The sequence below is a fragment of the Equus asinus genome, chromosome 4 (genome assembly GCF_041296235.1).
Source record: "Equus asinus isolate D_3611 breed Donkey chromosome 4, EquAss-T2T_v2, whole genome shotgun sequence".
Taxonomy (NCBI): domain Eukaryota; kingdom Metazoa; phylum Chordata; class Mammalia; order Perissodactyla; family Equidae; genus Equus; species Equus asinus.
In genome coordinates this window covers 105213980-105231231 of record NC_091793.1, presented here as the reverse complement: position 1 = coordinate 105231231, position 17252 = coordinate 105213980, and the positions used below count along the sequence as shown (strand labels likewise).

Sequence of the window (17252 nt, the reverse complement as noted above, 5' to 3'; positions counted from 1 at the left end):
TTCTGATAACTAAGAATTAGTTGTAGAAGGCAACAAATTCAGAAATAAAATTATTAATGAAAAATAGAAAAACATACAGCCCCTAGTGATTTATGTAATTTTTACTTAGCAATGACTTTTTAGCTTTAGGAGTAAATCATTATTAGTCATTGAAGAAAATCTGATTTATTTTTTCTTCACAAACAGAATAGAATTAAATGGTACTGGAAAATTATCTTTCACACCCTGTTTATAACAGGATTCCCTCCTTCTCAAAGCCTTTATGGAAACTTTGAAAACAGATGCTTGACTAAGGTCCCAAGCACGTGCTCTTCTGGAAAAGGCACTGTGCTCTGTTTTCATAATCTGGAGAGCAGTGGGAGAATATGCCTGTAGCTCCCAATTTCCGTTATGCTCTCAGCCTTCCAAATGCTCTGTGAAACTGAATGTGAGGCAACTCTTCCAGAGGCTCAGACGGGTGTGTGAATAGCCACTTTAAACCCATATTGACCCTTAGAGAACTGTTTTGGTGCTTTAATGTACTTCTGCTGAAACAAAACTTAATTAAAGCTAGTTCAAATGGAAAGTTTTGTAATCTTCTCAAGATCAACCAGCTTTTTCTTTTGCCTTCTTGATGCCCCTTTACCTTACTCTTCAACTACCACATAACTATTTTCAGTTTCATATGTATGTTCTTATTAAGGCTATTTTAAAATAAAAGGAGCACCAAGGGTGGTGTATATTTAAAATATGTCGAGGGAAAACTGAATAGAAGTGGTTTATATTTTTAGCTATTCCATAATTGGTCCAGAAAAAAAGAGCTATTGGTTTTAGTCTTATTCTTTCTGCCTTGGATAAGGAGCCCAATGGCCTTATGGTGTGGCTATCTGTTCTTCAAGTCAAATATCATAAGTCAAGATATGGATATGCATATCCAAAAGATCAGACTAAGGCCCTGATAGTTTGTGTGACCAAAAGATTTTCCTCTTGTACTTGTAAGACAAAACTCAGAAGTTTTGAGAGAAATGGCTAGATTTTAAAGGTAATCTGTAATGGCTGAATCTTTTATTTTTACCTCTTGAATCACACAGTAATTTGTGAGAGTCAAACACAATAGCTGATTGAAAATAAATGAAATGTGAGCGCATTTCAGTGGAAGTAGGCCAGTTGCTAACATTCTCTTCTATCACTGAAAGTTAAATTTCATTATTTAATTGGATAAAAATCAAGAGCAATATTCATCATAAGGGGGAATTTCTATAGAAGTTCACCTTATTAAGGGAAAAAAAAGGTCTCACGGCCTTTTTGGGTGCTGATTCTGTCATTTCTTAAGAGTGGTATTTGCAGTTAACCTTCTTGAAAATCTGATATTCAGGTACCATGTCTCTGAGCACATGGTTCTTGGATCAGCGTGCGGCTTCCACAGCACTGCGCCGGGCTTCTGCTGCAGCCAGGCATGTTTTCTGTGGCTGAATTAGGCCTGGAGAATGTTGCATCTTAAAACTTGCTTTCCAGTGTGCATCTGTAGAGCATAAGCCATCATCCCTCTGTAGACTTAGTAGTTTCTACAAGGGATGGAAGAATCTGATGTTAAGTGCCGTAAAATATTGGAGAACTAGGGAGAAAATAGTACAAGAAAACAAGTTTGAACTTGTACTATACAGTTTTATATAGAAGCTTTCTATTGTTATTGCTTATATACCTAATTATATTTTTCTAACTACTTCTGAACAAGTTTTAATTTTAGTTATTTAGTATAGCCATCAAGTTCCTTATAATGGAAAATTTCATTTCAGATTTCTTTGCTTTTTTTATATCACTGTAGTACCACAGCTATGGCAATATAAAGTAAGTTATTCTCTGTATTTATCATCAGTCACTTGCTTTTAAATCAGTTATATGCTTTTAAATATATTTGAAGTCATTATGTTATGGCTTTGATAGAACATATCACAAACTACCTTCTACCAGAGTATGAATGCTGAAGTATTGAACTTAATCAGAAAATGTTAAGATTATGTAGATACTATTATATTAGTGGATAGAATTTTTTAAATGCTTAAGTAGTTTTCTAGGATATAAATTAATGATTTAAAATTTCAGCAGTAAAATTCTTTATGTATCCAGAGCCTAAAGCATGTCAGGCAGTATATCATAATTGGTAAGTTGTTGCAACTTAATAAGAACACAGTCTAAATTTAATTTAACTCAATAGGTAAATTCACAACTTTTGAAATTTTATGTAGTTGCTATAATATTTTCATAACTTCATAGAATAAAATTATGTACTTTCCTATGACAAAAATGTGCCCTATGAAGATGACAACATGAATAAACCTGATCCCCCAACTGAGGATGAATTAACTTTATGTCACCCTCCATAGGGAAAGGAGCCTCCCACAAAACGCTTTTAGTGAAATGAACGCTAGCCTACCAACTATCTTTTAAGCTTTGGTGCATGAGGGTCTACAAGTCTCTGTCTGAACATTCCTTAAGGAGCTTTCTAGAGTGTAAGTTTAAAGAGCTTATCCTTGTAATCAGAAGAACTCCTGGATAACAGTGAAGTAATCTCCATTGAAATAGATTCTGCTCATTTGAGAAGAGCAGGATGCGTGCAGAATTTTTTTCTCGTCCATTTTAAAAAGACACGTTATGCCTCATAATGTCGGGCAGATAGAGCCAGACTGATTACTGGCCTTCTCTACTTCATGATGTGGGGATGTATAACCTCCATAGCCATTTAGAAAATTGAAATTATTTATGTCCAAACATGTTAACCAAATTCGTAAATGTTTATAATCTAAAGACAGCACCAATAACAAAAACACACTCAGAGGTCAATACTTGGTAAACAGTAGATTCGACTGTCATTCAGATTAGCAGCTACTATTACTTGTGCTGTGAAGGGTTTGCTTTAAATAAGTATTTGTATTTAAGTATAAGACTCTTGTAGAACATATGGCAGACAAATATGCGAAAAATTGAACATCTTATAATTATGTTAAAAGTGGTAAAATAAGTGAAGGATAAGTATATTTTCTAAAATTTCAAATGGAAAGGTATACAGTCATGTGTGGCTTAATGATGAGGCTAAGTTCTGAGAAATGCATCAGGCGATTTCGTCATCGTGTGAACATCGTTGAGTATACTTACACAAACCTAGATGTACAGCCTACTATGCACTTAGGCTGTATGGCACTAATCTTATGGGACCACTATCATGTATACGGTCCATCCTTGATGGAAATGTCATTGTGTGGTGCACGACTGTAGCTGTATTTGTGTGTATATGCAAATATGCTTATTACTTTCTTCTCTCAGATTTCTTTATTGAACACCTTCCAATATTTTAGAGAAAAACTTTGGAAACATCACATTTTTATCACTAAAATGTTGTTAATTAAATAATTCCTATTCATTACAAAAATACATTTTCTTATACAATTAAATAGACTTCTGTCAAAGCCGTGATTGAGTTATATGTCAAAATGGAGAGATGAAATTACTTAAACACTACAATTCTCTCTATAAGAGTAATACAAAAATGCATTCAGTCACACATTTATTCACTCTTCATAAAATCATAACTGTTTAGTGTCTATTCTGTACTCTGACCTTTTGGTGTATATATATATATATACATATATCTGTGTGTGTGTACATTTTTGGTATATATGTATATGTACATAAATATATAGTTTGTACATAGATATAATTTTATGTACTATATAATTTATATATATTTATGAGAATATTTGATCAAAGCAAACAAGTATAATGGACTAAATGTTCTATAAAATTATTTAGTGTGGAGGAATCATGCAAGAAAGAAAGGCTTCATGAAGCAGGCGGACCATGACTAGGCTCAGAAGAAATTATTGAGGTTGGATTGGTCAAGAGGAAGAAGAAGAAACATGGAACTTTTTACAACTAACCTTAAAATAATCAGATTTCTTAATGGTTTTATTTATGCAGTGGATATCATTGCTGCCACTTATTAAATGTCAGTGTCCAACCCATAAACCACCAGTGAAATCAGAAGAGAAGAGTTAGTTTCTGGGTCCAAAGAATTATCCAATATTTTCTTCATTATACCAGAAGCTGCTGCAATTCAATCCAACAATAGCTTCCTGAAATTTTCTTAAAAGAATAAAGATATCCTGGCTGTAAGAAGACGAAAAATCTTGGGAGAAAAAAATATGTCTTGGCCTTACACCTCTCCAAAAACTAGAGGAATTTAATGGTAAAAATTCTTGTACTAAAAGAATCATAAGAACCATCAAATGATGGCCTAACTTCTCTCTTTAGCATACTCCAGACTATGAGATCCTTTACTATAGAATTATATTTTGACTTAAAGTAATTTTCACAATATATTTAGTTGGACATGTTTAACCTCACCCTCAAAGTAACACTACAGAAAGTATCATCTGGATATTACTCTTCAGTTAGTTCACATTATAAAATATTATACTACATTTACATTATGATTTCAATAAATCAAGAGTTTTGAGCCAAATTTCCTCCAGTTATGACTTATGTTTAGAAAGTCATTTAGGCATTTTTCAATAACACATTAACTCTTTCAGAAAGCTGGGGCAGAGTGACACTACCACTTAGCTACTAAAGTTAATGGGGGCTTTGAAACCATTAACACGTCCATGTATTGTTCTTTCATTCTAAAAGCTTCACTTCGCCTAGGTTGTGCTGTATGTCATGTGTTTGCATCCGTTTTCATAAAACATTGCACTTCCATAATTCCTCCCCAAGTGATTTCAGAGTACTTATTAGATATTTATTCTTCTAACAATAAAGTGGCTCTAGCATGTCACAATGATTTACTATTTAAAGGAAAAATTCACAGCCGGATCACATATTGAATTCAGAATGTGCTCCTAATAAAAGTCTATACAGATTCTGGACAATGCTATTTATGAAGAAATTTCTATTTCATTTAGAATTCTTTGCCAAGTATTGAATTCATTTAAACAGTTCAAAAAAAGAGAGAGATCCATCATTTTTCTGCTAGTAAAGTAAGAAGAAAATTATGTAAGCCAGAGAAAAATATAGCTCAAATTTGAAATATAATGACTGTGACTAATGTTAATGTGCTGCTCTTCCTTTCTAAAATTACAGAAACATGGACAGTAGTTAGAGACAACTGGTAATGTTCTTTGCCCTCTGAAAATTTCCATCGGAAGAGGTGGAAATTACAGTTTGATTTGACGCATTTTAATTGATACAATCAGTAGTGGATGTCAGCAAACCAAACTTTTATCAGACTATTCTTGATTTGGCCTGAGTATTACTGTGTTTGATGATTTTCATATGGCGTCTATATACAAATGGAGATCATAAAACAAGTTAATCAGTATAATTCATCCTTTCCAAATCACCTATATTGAATACTGTCTAACCTTTTTTTTGTCTAAATCAGGTCAGTAGTTACATTGTTTTGAATAGGAGGACTTTAATTATGTTAAATTATTAGTAAATAATTATCAGTAATGTTATTAGAGTCAAATGCTATCACTACCATTTTTTCACACTATGACAGAACGTTTTCAAATTAGCTGAATGAAAGGGGAGAAAAATCATATCTTTGCAATGGGATTTTGTTTCCAGAAATTAAATGCAACCAGCTCATCTGAAGGAAGCACAGTTGATGTTGCTCCACCCCGAGAAGGTGACCCAGCTGAAATTGAGCCTGAGGAAGACCTTAAACCAGAAGCTTGTTTTACTGAAGGTAAACAAGCTCTAATATGGTTAAGTTCAATCTCCCCTCTTTCCTTACAGAGACTGAACAGACCTCCTTTGGAGGAAATATTTCAAAGAAATGGTGAAGGCATGTTCATCTTTGTTTTCCTGTTTCTTCCAAGAAGTTATTTATCTTTATTTCTGGATTATACTATGGCAGTGACTGTGCCTGGACAATTAAGATGATTTGATGTGTCTTTTTTTTTTTTTCATCCTCTAGCATGTGGAGACATTAACCCTGTGAGATAAATGGCATGCTGGAATGTCACCTCATTGATATAGCAATCGCCTCAGACCTCACTGGCAATGTTGTGATTTGCTTTATAGATGCTGCAATAATTACACCCCAGCCCTTACAGTTTCAAATGTGATTAATTTGTGCTGCGGCCAGAGCTGTTTGGGGATGCAGATGTGTTGTAGATCCTTGGCAGGGAGAACAGGAGTTGTTCTCAGTGACCGGTACAGTGTCTTGCACACAAATTAATAAAGATTTGCAGATTCATTGGAATTGGGTTTAATCCGATGAATAGTAGCTCAGAGAGTCAGAGCAGAAGAGTGGATGGAAGTTAGAAATAACATGAAAGCTCAGAGGGGGAGGACAAAGGAATAGAGACACTGACTGACAAGATGAGTCATAGGTGTGAGTAAGAAAAGCACTGAGGCTGAAAATAAATGAGCTTGAGAAAACTGACAATGGCTGATACCTAGGAAGACAGGGGGATTTTCTGCGCATGAAAAGAAGGGAGTAAAAATCCAAGATCACTTCACAAAATGAAGAGATAATTTGAACATGTAATTCTTCCCCAAACCTACGAGGTGTTCTTGGACCCTACTTCCATCAATGGCCTTAAGGCAAAGAGAGATCCTGACTAGTGTTAAAGAATGAAACCATTTATACTCAAGAAACTCTTGGTAAAGTAATTCCTTGAATTCTAGGCAGCTGGCTGAATGTCTAAGTCTGAGAATGATTCATTACGCAGGAGGGATGCTGAAGATAACTAGGGAATGAAGTAGCTAGTTACCCTGTAAAAGGATGATTTGAGACTGGGATGGAGAGGGAGCAAAAAGTTTATTTTTTCCTATTTAGGACCTCAATATAGTTTTCTAATTTATTATATTTAATGTTATCTTTCAGGATGTATTAAAAAGTTTCCCTTCTGTCAAGTAAGTATAGAAGAAGGCAAAGGAAAGGTCTGGTGGAATCTTCGGAAAACCTGCTACAGCATTGTTGAACACAACTGGTTTGAGACTTTCATTGTCTTCATGATTCTTCTCAGTAGCGGTGCTTTGGTAAGTGAAATGCATCTTGGCAAGAATCAGGTTCTAGTGAAATAGCTTATTCTCCTAAAGAAATGTACACTGAGTTTAAGAAGTAAAGGTGGAAGTATATCTGTGCCTTGCAGAGCTTGGCACCCAGGACTGAACTATGCAAAATTCAGTACAAAATAAATCAGAACCATGAACAGCCAGATGGCATTTCTCATCTGGTGTTTATCTAACAGATGTTTTCCTCACTGATTTACAGACATTCTGTAACTGCGTTACCTTCCATGTCAAACACCATCCAGTTCTCCCTAATAATCAAATTAGCATTTATGGACTAAAAGTATATTTCATTTTCTTTATGTCTAATCAATTTATTCTTCCAAAATAAACCAGATCATTTAGGGGAGTAATGTTGGAATAGACGAAGTCTATCCCTCGTTAACAGAACTTTCATTATTTTCTGAGCTCATATTACTTCTTAAAAGCATGTGTTTGTAGCAGTAATTGAGATAGAGATTTTGAGGTGAAAGGGCAGAGAAGGAAGCATACATCAAGTCAGTAAAGATATTGATATTTCCTTGCCAACATTTTCTGTTAGTTTTAGTTTTTAGATTTTGTCTGATGTTTGCTGTTTGTCTGATATTAGCCAATATTTATCCAATTATTGTTTTGTGCCCAGTATTATACTAAGAAATTTTATCAATTATTTAGGGGAGGCAAGCCATGCAAGTGAAATAAAATTATTCTTGATTCACAGGCTTTTGAAGATATATACATTGAACAGCGAAAGACTATCAAAACCATGCTAGAATATGCTGACAAGGTCTTCACTTATATATTCATTCTGGAAATGCTTCTCAAATGGGTAGCTTATGGATTTCAAACATATTTCACTAATGCCTGGTGCTGGCTAGATTTCTTGATCGTTGATGTAAGTATTCTGAGTGATTTTTATGAAATTGTTTTTTTAAAAGGCAAGTTTGACTTTTCATGCATTTCTATGATTAAAATCTTGACTTTTGAGAACTTAGTTTCACTAAGCTAACATACTTATGCAACTATCTTTTTAAAAACTACAATAAATGCAAAAATGAGGAAAGTCTCATGGAAAATAGTAGTAGGATCCCTAAAAATGTGGACAGTGGTAAGGGAAAACACAGAGAGAGTTGTTCTATGCCACAAGCAGACAGCTCTTCTTTTTCTGAAAGTTAAGAACTTCAAGGTAAGGAATAGCTAAAAATCTGTGAATTGATAGATCTAAGCACTTAGCTTATTAACAGTTCAATTTAAAGAAAACATCTCCAGGAGGTAAAAACAAGACAAATTTGGGGCCAGGAATTGTGAGAATTGTACTTCAATCCCTTACTAGAGTGCATTACTAAATAATGTTAAAACAACCTATTTACTGTTTTCCTTCCACCTGATTCAACCATATAGCCACAGAGACAATAAAGTGCATTTCCATTCTTAAATCAGTAGTTAGATATCCCAGCAGCTAATCAGATATTTACCATGCAAAGAGTTAGATGTAGGAGGCCTGCTCTGAATGTGATTACCCTGGAGTGAGCAGTCATAGGAACGCTGCCAATAACGAGGTCTGTCTGACTCGAAGCATGCTGTTTTATTCCAAGCCATGGAGAGGTACTGGGGCAAAATGACAGTCATCTGGTTCTTTGTCTTCTGTGATATTCCATTGCACAAGGTTTCACAGCCTCCCAACAAAGTCAGGTACTTTAAGTACCATCTCTACTGTTTCCTAGCAATCATAAATCACTTTATTTTTAGCTCTCATAGTTGCCACTATGAATCAATGATTGCCCTATGTGTGCATTCATTCTTTTAATCATTTTTGACAAGTGTGGGCCTATCTAAATTCTACTCCCCCTTCTCCCACACATACGTTCTCATTATTCTATAACCAAAATGTGTTACCCACTTTGAGTTGAGAAGAAATATGCTGCCAAGTGGCTTTTAATGGACCAGAAATGACTTCCAATTTCTATGGTTCGTCTTTAATGAATAATAGAGATAAATCTCAATATTGTCCTGAAAAGCTATCCATAAAGAGAAATTTAATATTCTGACATTCTGCAACTGGAATGTATCTTAAAGAATATCTAACCTTTATTCTAGAGAGTTTTCTGAACAGTTTATTCTAAACTGAAGCCTCTATTTAAGGAATTGTCCTAAGATAGCACAACTACCTAGTACCAAAGCTGAGATTAGTATCCACATTTCCCGATTCTCAAATCAACGCTCCTTTACCTCATAGACTTCCTATCTAACTGCTACCAATATTTTATGATATTTTCAGACTGTCCTTGGGGCCTAGCATTTATAACCTCCAGCTCCTCTTTGGAAGGATGGAACACTAAATACATTTAAGAATCTTCTCGGGTTCAAAAAGATTTTGTCATGATGAAGAACATTTACAAATGCGATAGAACTTCTCCAGAAAACTCTGAAATTTACTGAAATATGTACATTTACTGAAAAATGTACATTCGTTGAAATACTTGCTGCATTGTACTTTAAGTATTTCTGTGTATTTCCCCCATATAGGAGGTACAAATATGATGCAAAAATCTCTCAAGAGCTGGGGTTTTGTTTCATGTTTCTATCTTTAGACATCTAATATACATGCTTAGGTATCTATTGAATAATGTCAAAATGAGTAAATTAATGACAAAGAATAGTGCCCAAAAATTACTTCCCTAAATTAGTAGATTGGAACTGGGTACTTAAAGCTTTCTACCTTTGGGCAAGTTATGTTATTTTAAATGGGTCTATTTTCTTCTTTTTCTCACTGCAGGGGCTGAAATACATAAATTAATGTAACTTCAGAAAACAACTTGTTCTCAGACCACTGGGTACACTAAGCTAAAGTAAACGTAGAGTTAAAACAGTTTTTGAAAGTAAAACATACTTCAAAGGGCTTCACAGTCCATCAGGTATATTGATGTAACAAACTAAACAGCCACAGAAAGCTTAAAAAAATAATAGAGGTAGAGGTGAAGACTTCAAACTAGAAGTATGCTTTGAAACCTCGAGAAATTTATCTAGGGAAAAAATGTAATCTCTTCAATTCTCTACCTGAAAGTAAAAGTAGATTGTAGTGGATTATCTGTCCAACCTCCTAACATTCAATCATTTATTCAGTAAATATTTTGAGCACCTAACAAGGGTCACATGCTATTGTAGCCAAAGGAGATATGAACAAGGCAGATCAGGCTCTGTTATGGTTTACACTCTATGGGAGATTGGAACAGACAGTAAAGAGGTAAACAAATGAAATCTGAAAATAAAATAAAGGCAGATGGTGATTACTGCTATGAAATAAAACAGGGTAATGGGCTAGAGAATGACTGCAGGGTAGGGAGCAGGAAGAGAGTATTAGCTAGTGTCTAGGGAATGTGTTTTTGGGGTGGTAAATGATGAGAAAGGGTGTCAGTCCATTTGGGCTGCGCTAACAGAATACCGTAGATTAAGTGACTTATAAACAACAGAAATTTATTTCTCACAGTTCTGGAAGCTGGGACGTCAAGATGCCAGCAGATTCGGTGTCTGTTGATAGCCACTTTCCTGGCTCATAGATGGCCTTCTTCTCACTGCGTCCTCACATGGAGGAACGGACAAGAGAGTTCTCAGGGTTCTCTGTTATAAGGGCACTAATCTCATTCATGAAGGCTCTGTCCTCATGACCTAATCTCCTCCCACACCTCCAAATACTATCATATTCGCGATTAAGTTTCAACAAATGAATATTGGGGGGACATAAACATTCAATCTATAACAATGGGCCAGTCATTCAAAGACCTGAGGGAATAGAAAAGAACAATCTGAAGGCCCTAAAGTGAGTATGCGCTGAGGACACTCAAGAGACAGAAAGAAAACTGTTGTGCATGTGTGTGATAAAACATGGGTGAGAGGGACAGAAACTGAGTTCAGAAAGCTTCCTAGAGGCCTGGTAAGAAGTTCATGTTTTACGGTAATTTATTATATATTGTATATATTATGTAATTTATTGTATATTGGTTATAGTTACAATGGGAAGCTTGCGGGGGGTGGCTGAGCAGGGATCTGATCTACTGTTTTAAAATGATCATGCCTGGCTTGGGGAAGGGACGACAAAGAGTGGAAGCGGGAAGATAAATTAGAAAGCTGTGTTAATATTCTAGGAAAGAGATGACTGTGTCTTAGATCAATTTAATGAGACTTACTGACAGACTGGATGTGTGTGGTGTGAAGAAAAGAGAGGATTCAACAAATAGATTTTCTTTCAACATGAACAAATGGATAGAGGATGAAGCCATTAACTGGAATGGGGAAGATCAGAAGAGCAGGTTTAACAGGGCAAGCAGATGGTAGTGGGAGAGGGATGAACTAAGTTTGAGATGCCTATTGGACATTCAAGAGTAGATGTTGAATTTTACAGGAGTCTTGAGCTCTGGAGAGATGCCAGGATCTGATTATGAATTTAGGAGTCATCAGAATATAGATGTCATTTGAAGCCATGAACCTCCTGGCTCATGAGCAGATCAGCTTACCTAGGCAGACAATGCAAGTTGACAAAGGAGCCCAGGCCAAACTCTGGGGACATGTCAACATTTAGAAGTTGGGCAAAAGAGAAGGAGCCAGTAAATTACATTGAGAAGTAGCAGTTAGAAGAAAAAGGAAAACAGAATATGCATGGTGTCACAGAAACCCAGAGAAGGGAGTTGAATTTTTCCAAAGCAGACATAATCAATTTCATCACAGGCTGCAAGGAGGTCAAGTGACATGAGTACTGAGAAATGACACTTATATTTGGAAAAAGGAAGTCACTGGTGTCATGAATAAGAGATGTCTCAGGGAAGTGATGGGGATAAAGTACTGGAAATATTAGAAAATTTGAGGAAGGAATCAAGATGAAGAGATAGAGAAAAGTGTGATAATTCAGGTTGGAATCAAGTAGGACAACTTAATCTGTGCCTTTGTCTGCCAGAATATTACACTACATGGACTAATTTTTCTGATTCTGTATGGTTATTGGTTTTTCCATCCAAAAGTCAAAAAGATACTGTCTTCATATAAAAACCAAATTACCCTACACTATAACTGTAGCAGCTATATTATAAATGCCATTGTTGGCCACACAATGAACTAAATACGTGATCATAATTCATTAAAAATAATTCAAATTTCTTGTCCTTATTAATTTTTGCAAACATGTCATCCCCAGGAAATGTCATATTATCATGACAACTTCAAATTTGATTCCAAATTATGCTAAGGTGCTGATGTGTTCAAAACCCTGAATAAAAGATTGAACCATTGTGAAATATTTATTGCCCACAAGTGATTCCCACTTTATAGACGGCACAAGTTGCTGATGTGGTTGAAGTGAGATGCTTGATGTTTGCTGATCAGAAACTTTTTATATTTGTTCAAGGGCCCCTTAGAATCCTCATCAGCCGCTCTGTTGAGGTGAACAAAATATGAGGTGATTCATACATGTATTTCCAATTGGCAGCAGCCTCTAGAATCTAGTGGTTCCTGCCTTAGTTCTTGACATTTATTCTTGACACATTGGCATCCTTAATAATGAAGCTAGGCTTGTTATTAGTATTGGTAATAGCACAATAAGATGCCTAGCACTTCCTAAGCACTTACTGTGGGAGTGGCACTAATTAAAAGCCTTACATAATAATAATGAAAATTAATAACCCTGACTTAATGTTTACTCTGCACAGTTGCTACTGAAAGCACTTTATATATGTTAACTCATTTAATCTTCAAAACTCTATGAGTTAGAAACTATAATTATTCTCATTATGCAGATGGGGAAACTAAGGCAAAGAAAGGTTAAGTTGCTTGCCCAAGTTACAACAGCTAAGTGGCTATAAACTGGATTTTGCACCCAAGCAATCTGGCTCTATTAACTATGTTCTTAATCCCTGCTTTACAAACCTTATTCTCAATATCTCTTTTTAATTATAAATTATTTACTCATCCTCTTAAGCATCCTGTGATCTAAGTCTTATTATTATCTCTATTTTGCTACTGAGGAAATGAGGTTTAGAGACGTCCTATAGCTAGTAGGCGGCAGAGCTAGCTCTACCTAACCTGCTCTTTGCTCCACATTTTGCAACAGTGCACAGACCTGTTTGAAATACTGTGTTGCCCCAGTCAGAGTTCCCACATTACAGTCCAAAGGTGGTTGCCTTCGATGGTGGTGAATGAATACAGTGAGATGCTGTGCTAATATGTACACACTTGCCTTGAATTTCAGTTGGAGCTCTTGTGGAGAGAATCAGATTAAATTAAAAGAACTTTGGGATAGGGGCTGGCCCCGTGGCCAAGTGCTTAAGTTCGCGCGCTCCGCTGCAGGCAGCCCAGTGTTTTGTTAGTTTGAATCGTGGGCGCAGACATAGCACTGCTCATCAAACCACGCTGAGGCAGCATCCCACATGCCACAACTAGAAGAACCCACAACGAAGAATATACAACTATGTACTGGGGGTCTTTGGGGAGAAAAAGGAAAAAATAAAATCTTTAGAAAAAAAAAGAACTTTGGGATAAAGGAACGGAATAACTTTAAACTATTTGTCATTTCATCTCAATTTCTGATCTCTCTTCAGACATACTTCCACTTAAAAAGTATCGTATGTGCTTTGGTTTTTCCTGTAAATGCCTCCTAATAGGAATGATTCACTTTGTTCTTTTCTTGGAAGGATTTAATTCTCTTGTAGCGTTATCAATTTAGTAATAAGAAAAATTTCTCACTGGCCAGATTTTAAAAGATAATCCTATTAATTTAACAGCATAAAATTCTATGTTCCCTTCTTGAAAAAGTTATGACTTTTAGCACAAAGAGACTTTTAGTCTTTAATTCTGGTCTTTCCTTAAACCCCAACCCACAATTCTAATTGCTTCCTAGGTAATACTTACTGATACTCCTCCTGTCTGAGTACATTCATTATCTTTCCCCTCCAATCATGCATTTCTTCCTGAATTCCCTGTTTTGTCTGGTGGTGGTATATGTATGAAGCTAAGCCAAATGTCATCTTTGGCCTCTCCTCTTTCACCCCTCACAACCAATCAGTCACAAATTCTCCTCCATGTTATCAACTAATAAGTGAATCGGGGTTCTGGACCCTCCTATTCAGCACCACACCAACACCACTATGACTAACTGGATCAAGCAATGGCTTACTAAATGGTCTCCCTGCCTCCAAGGAGACCTCGACAAATATCTCCTTTACAAAGATCCACATGGCTCTTTCTCTTCTTAAATGCCTTCTCATGGGAGACCATACCAACTCATCAGCCAGGATTCCAAATAGTGACAGTCAAGGCAGATAATAAGGGTGCTCATATTTAATATTAACAACAACTAACCTTTGTCTTAATTCATTTAACCTTCACAAAACCACCGAGGCATCTACTGTTATGATCCCAATTTTGTAGATGAGGAAATTAAGGCACAGAGTAGTTACTTAGCTGTTAGAGGACTATATAACACACATTCGTTATACAAAAATGTCAAAAATAATTCCTATCTTTCCAAAAAAAAATTAAACCTGAGGATTGACTCATAATTATATACCCTATAAACAGTAGTAATCATGCTCACTATCAATCAGACCAGCACTTCAAGTATTTTCCCAGGGGTGTGTTTGATTAAGGATGACACATCCATTAAGAAAAATACTGTGATTTGTCTTTTCAGCATGAATAACATATAGTGTTATTTTGCTTTAATCATCTTGAAATTACTGAATTGTAGAATTTCAGACGAGGAAGTAAACTTGGGAATCATCTGATTCAAAGTCCTCATTTTTAAAAGACAATGGTGTTTGGATATTTACATGACATTCCTGTGGAACCTGTGGCCTCTATTATCTCCAGCTTCCCACTGCCATGGGCAATACCATAATGACTGAGATGTTTGCTTTTATGGAAATTTGGAGCATTTTAAATTTTCCAATCATGCACAAAATTAAAGACAAATAAGCTGTAAAAGCCTAAGATAGAAGTAGAAGGAATGTCAAAGGCAAAGAGGCAGCCCTTGAGTTACAAACTCTCCTTATGTAAAAATGGACTCTCATTCCTGGCTGACATTGCATAGGAACTGCTCTTTACTTCTCACAGACACTGGATATCCTTCACTCCTTTCCTACCGTAAACCTTACCCATCCCAGCGGACCAAATCCTGCCATCTCCAGTATCCCCGACCTCCCATCTTCACCAAGAGCCCTTTGCCACCACTTCCATGGCAGCTCTGTGCCTGGCCCTCACCACTACCTGAGCCCGTTTTCAGAAGTTGCCTAGCAGATAGGAAATAGGACTGTTATGGGATGGAAGTGAGGATGTGTGCATCTAGAAATCTGAAGCTCCAGGTGCGGATGCTCCAAGAAATATTGAGTTAGTCTACATGCTTTTTAAACTCTATGGTTCTGTTAAAGGAAAACCTGCAATTGCATGATGTGTTGTAGAGGCTTTGTGGTCTCAGAGGGAAACCAGCCACAATGTGGATTATTGTTTCTACCTTCTGACCTCTGTAGCAGATATAGATTTTACTCTATAAACTGTGAAGGTGTGTTATTCCATTGTGCTCTCCTGCAGGGCTGCAGAGGAGTTGATGAAGAAACTCAAAAGTGTCTAGCTTTCCTGTACAGAGACTTTCAATCAATTCTGTTTTTAGTGCCATCTGTAACCCACCCCCCCTTTTAGAGGCACTCGGTGTCTCCAGGTCCAGTGCCTTTTGAGAGGTCATTGCAACAATTTGCTCGCTTCTGCAGGCACTTGGATTTCTGCTGCTTCTGCTCCGCTGAGAAAGTAATCATTCCTGTGCTCTCCATAGTCCAGGATCATTTTTTAACTCTCCTCCTTGCTATCTCTTCTCGTATTCTCTTTGTTTGTATTCCTTTGCTTTCCTTCTAGTTTCACTAGGGAGTGTAAATAAATACGATGTTCAAACAGACAGATTAAAGGGAAAGTTTAGAGAGAATCTGTATGATGTTCTATTTGGTTAATGGCATTTTTGTTACTGATTTGTAGCAGGTCTTTTCATATTAAGGAAGTTATTTTGTCACATGTGGTATGACTATTTTTCCTCTTTGGGCTTTAGTCTCTTGATTTTGTTCTTTCGTCATGTAGAAACTTTTCACGTTGATTCAGTCAACTTTAGCAGTCTTTTTTCCTTCGTGGTTCTTCTCATGCTTCTGAAGACCATTACACTTCAAGATTATTAAAACATTTTCTCATGTTTTTTCCCAATTTTATAGGTTGCATTTTATTTGTATCTTCATTCATTTTCATTTTATGTTTTAATTTTTGATCAGTCTGGAGCTTATTTCCGTGTAAGTTGTGAGGTGAGGCTCCAATATTATTTTCCTCAAAATGGTTTCTCACTTGTTTTTCTCACCTCTCATTTAAAATCCTACTACTATCTACATGCTAAATCTCGATAAGTCTTGGGTCTATTTTGGACTTTATTGTTTCTCATTCATTTCTTTGTCTGCTAACAAGACAGTTTTAATAATTGCAGATTTAGAAATGGTTTAGTATCAGGTGGGATTTGTCCTCTCTGATTGCTCTTCTTCTTGAAACAATCATATTTTAGATTCTACTCATACTTATATTTTTTCCATGTTAGTGTTTTAGAGTTGGTGTAGTTCCAAAAGACTCTTACACAAACTTTTTAAAAAATTAATATGAAAACATATGTTAGCACCTAAAACAATTATATAATTATTTATAACAGTTTTTCACTTTATCCCTTTGGGTTTTTTGAGGTCAACAATAGCGAATAATGACTTCTTCCACTTCCCTAATTCTTATAGCTCTTATTTCTTTTTCCAGAAAGTGTTAAATGATAACATTGGTAGTGAGCATATTCTTTTATTTCTGGTTTTGCTGGGAAAGCCTCTAGAGTTTGCCATCAAAAATTATGCAGGCTTTTGAATTGAAATGTATCATCCGAGTGTATAGAGGTGATTGTATGGTTTTTATCTTTTAACTGTTTATATTAAATTCAAAGAAATTATCTTTAGCCCTCTTTCTTTGGTGAGGAAGATTGGCCCTGAGCTAATATCTGTTGCCAATCTTCCTCTTTTTGCTTGCGGAAGATTGTCACTGAGCTAACATCTGTGTCAATCCTCCTCTATTTTGTTTGTGGGATGCCTCCACCATGTGGCTTGATGAGTGGTGTGTAGGTTCATGCCAGGGATACATGCCCATGAAACCTGGGCCGGGAAAGCGGAACG

General features: G+C 36.0%; 1 protein-coding gene across 5 annotated transcripts in view; it reads left to right on the top strand.

Annotated features, from left to right (window-relative positions):
- The window catches only part of SCN3A (sodium voltage-gated channel alpha subunit 3), a 115410-nt gene that overhangs the window by 84312 nt on the left and 13846 nt on the right, over positions 1-17252 (top strand). For all 5 annotated transcript variants that reach the window (XM_070508027.1, XM_070508031.1, XM_014860304.3 and 2 more), the window contains exons 19-21: positions 5605-5725; positions 6872-7026; positions 7760-7933. In XM_070508027.1, coding sequence (XP_070364128.1) covers positions 5605-5725; positions 6872-7026; positions 7760-7933 — 450 coding nt within the window. The remainder of the gene's footprint in view (positions 1-5604; positions 5726-6871; positions 7027-7759; positions 7934-17252) is intronic.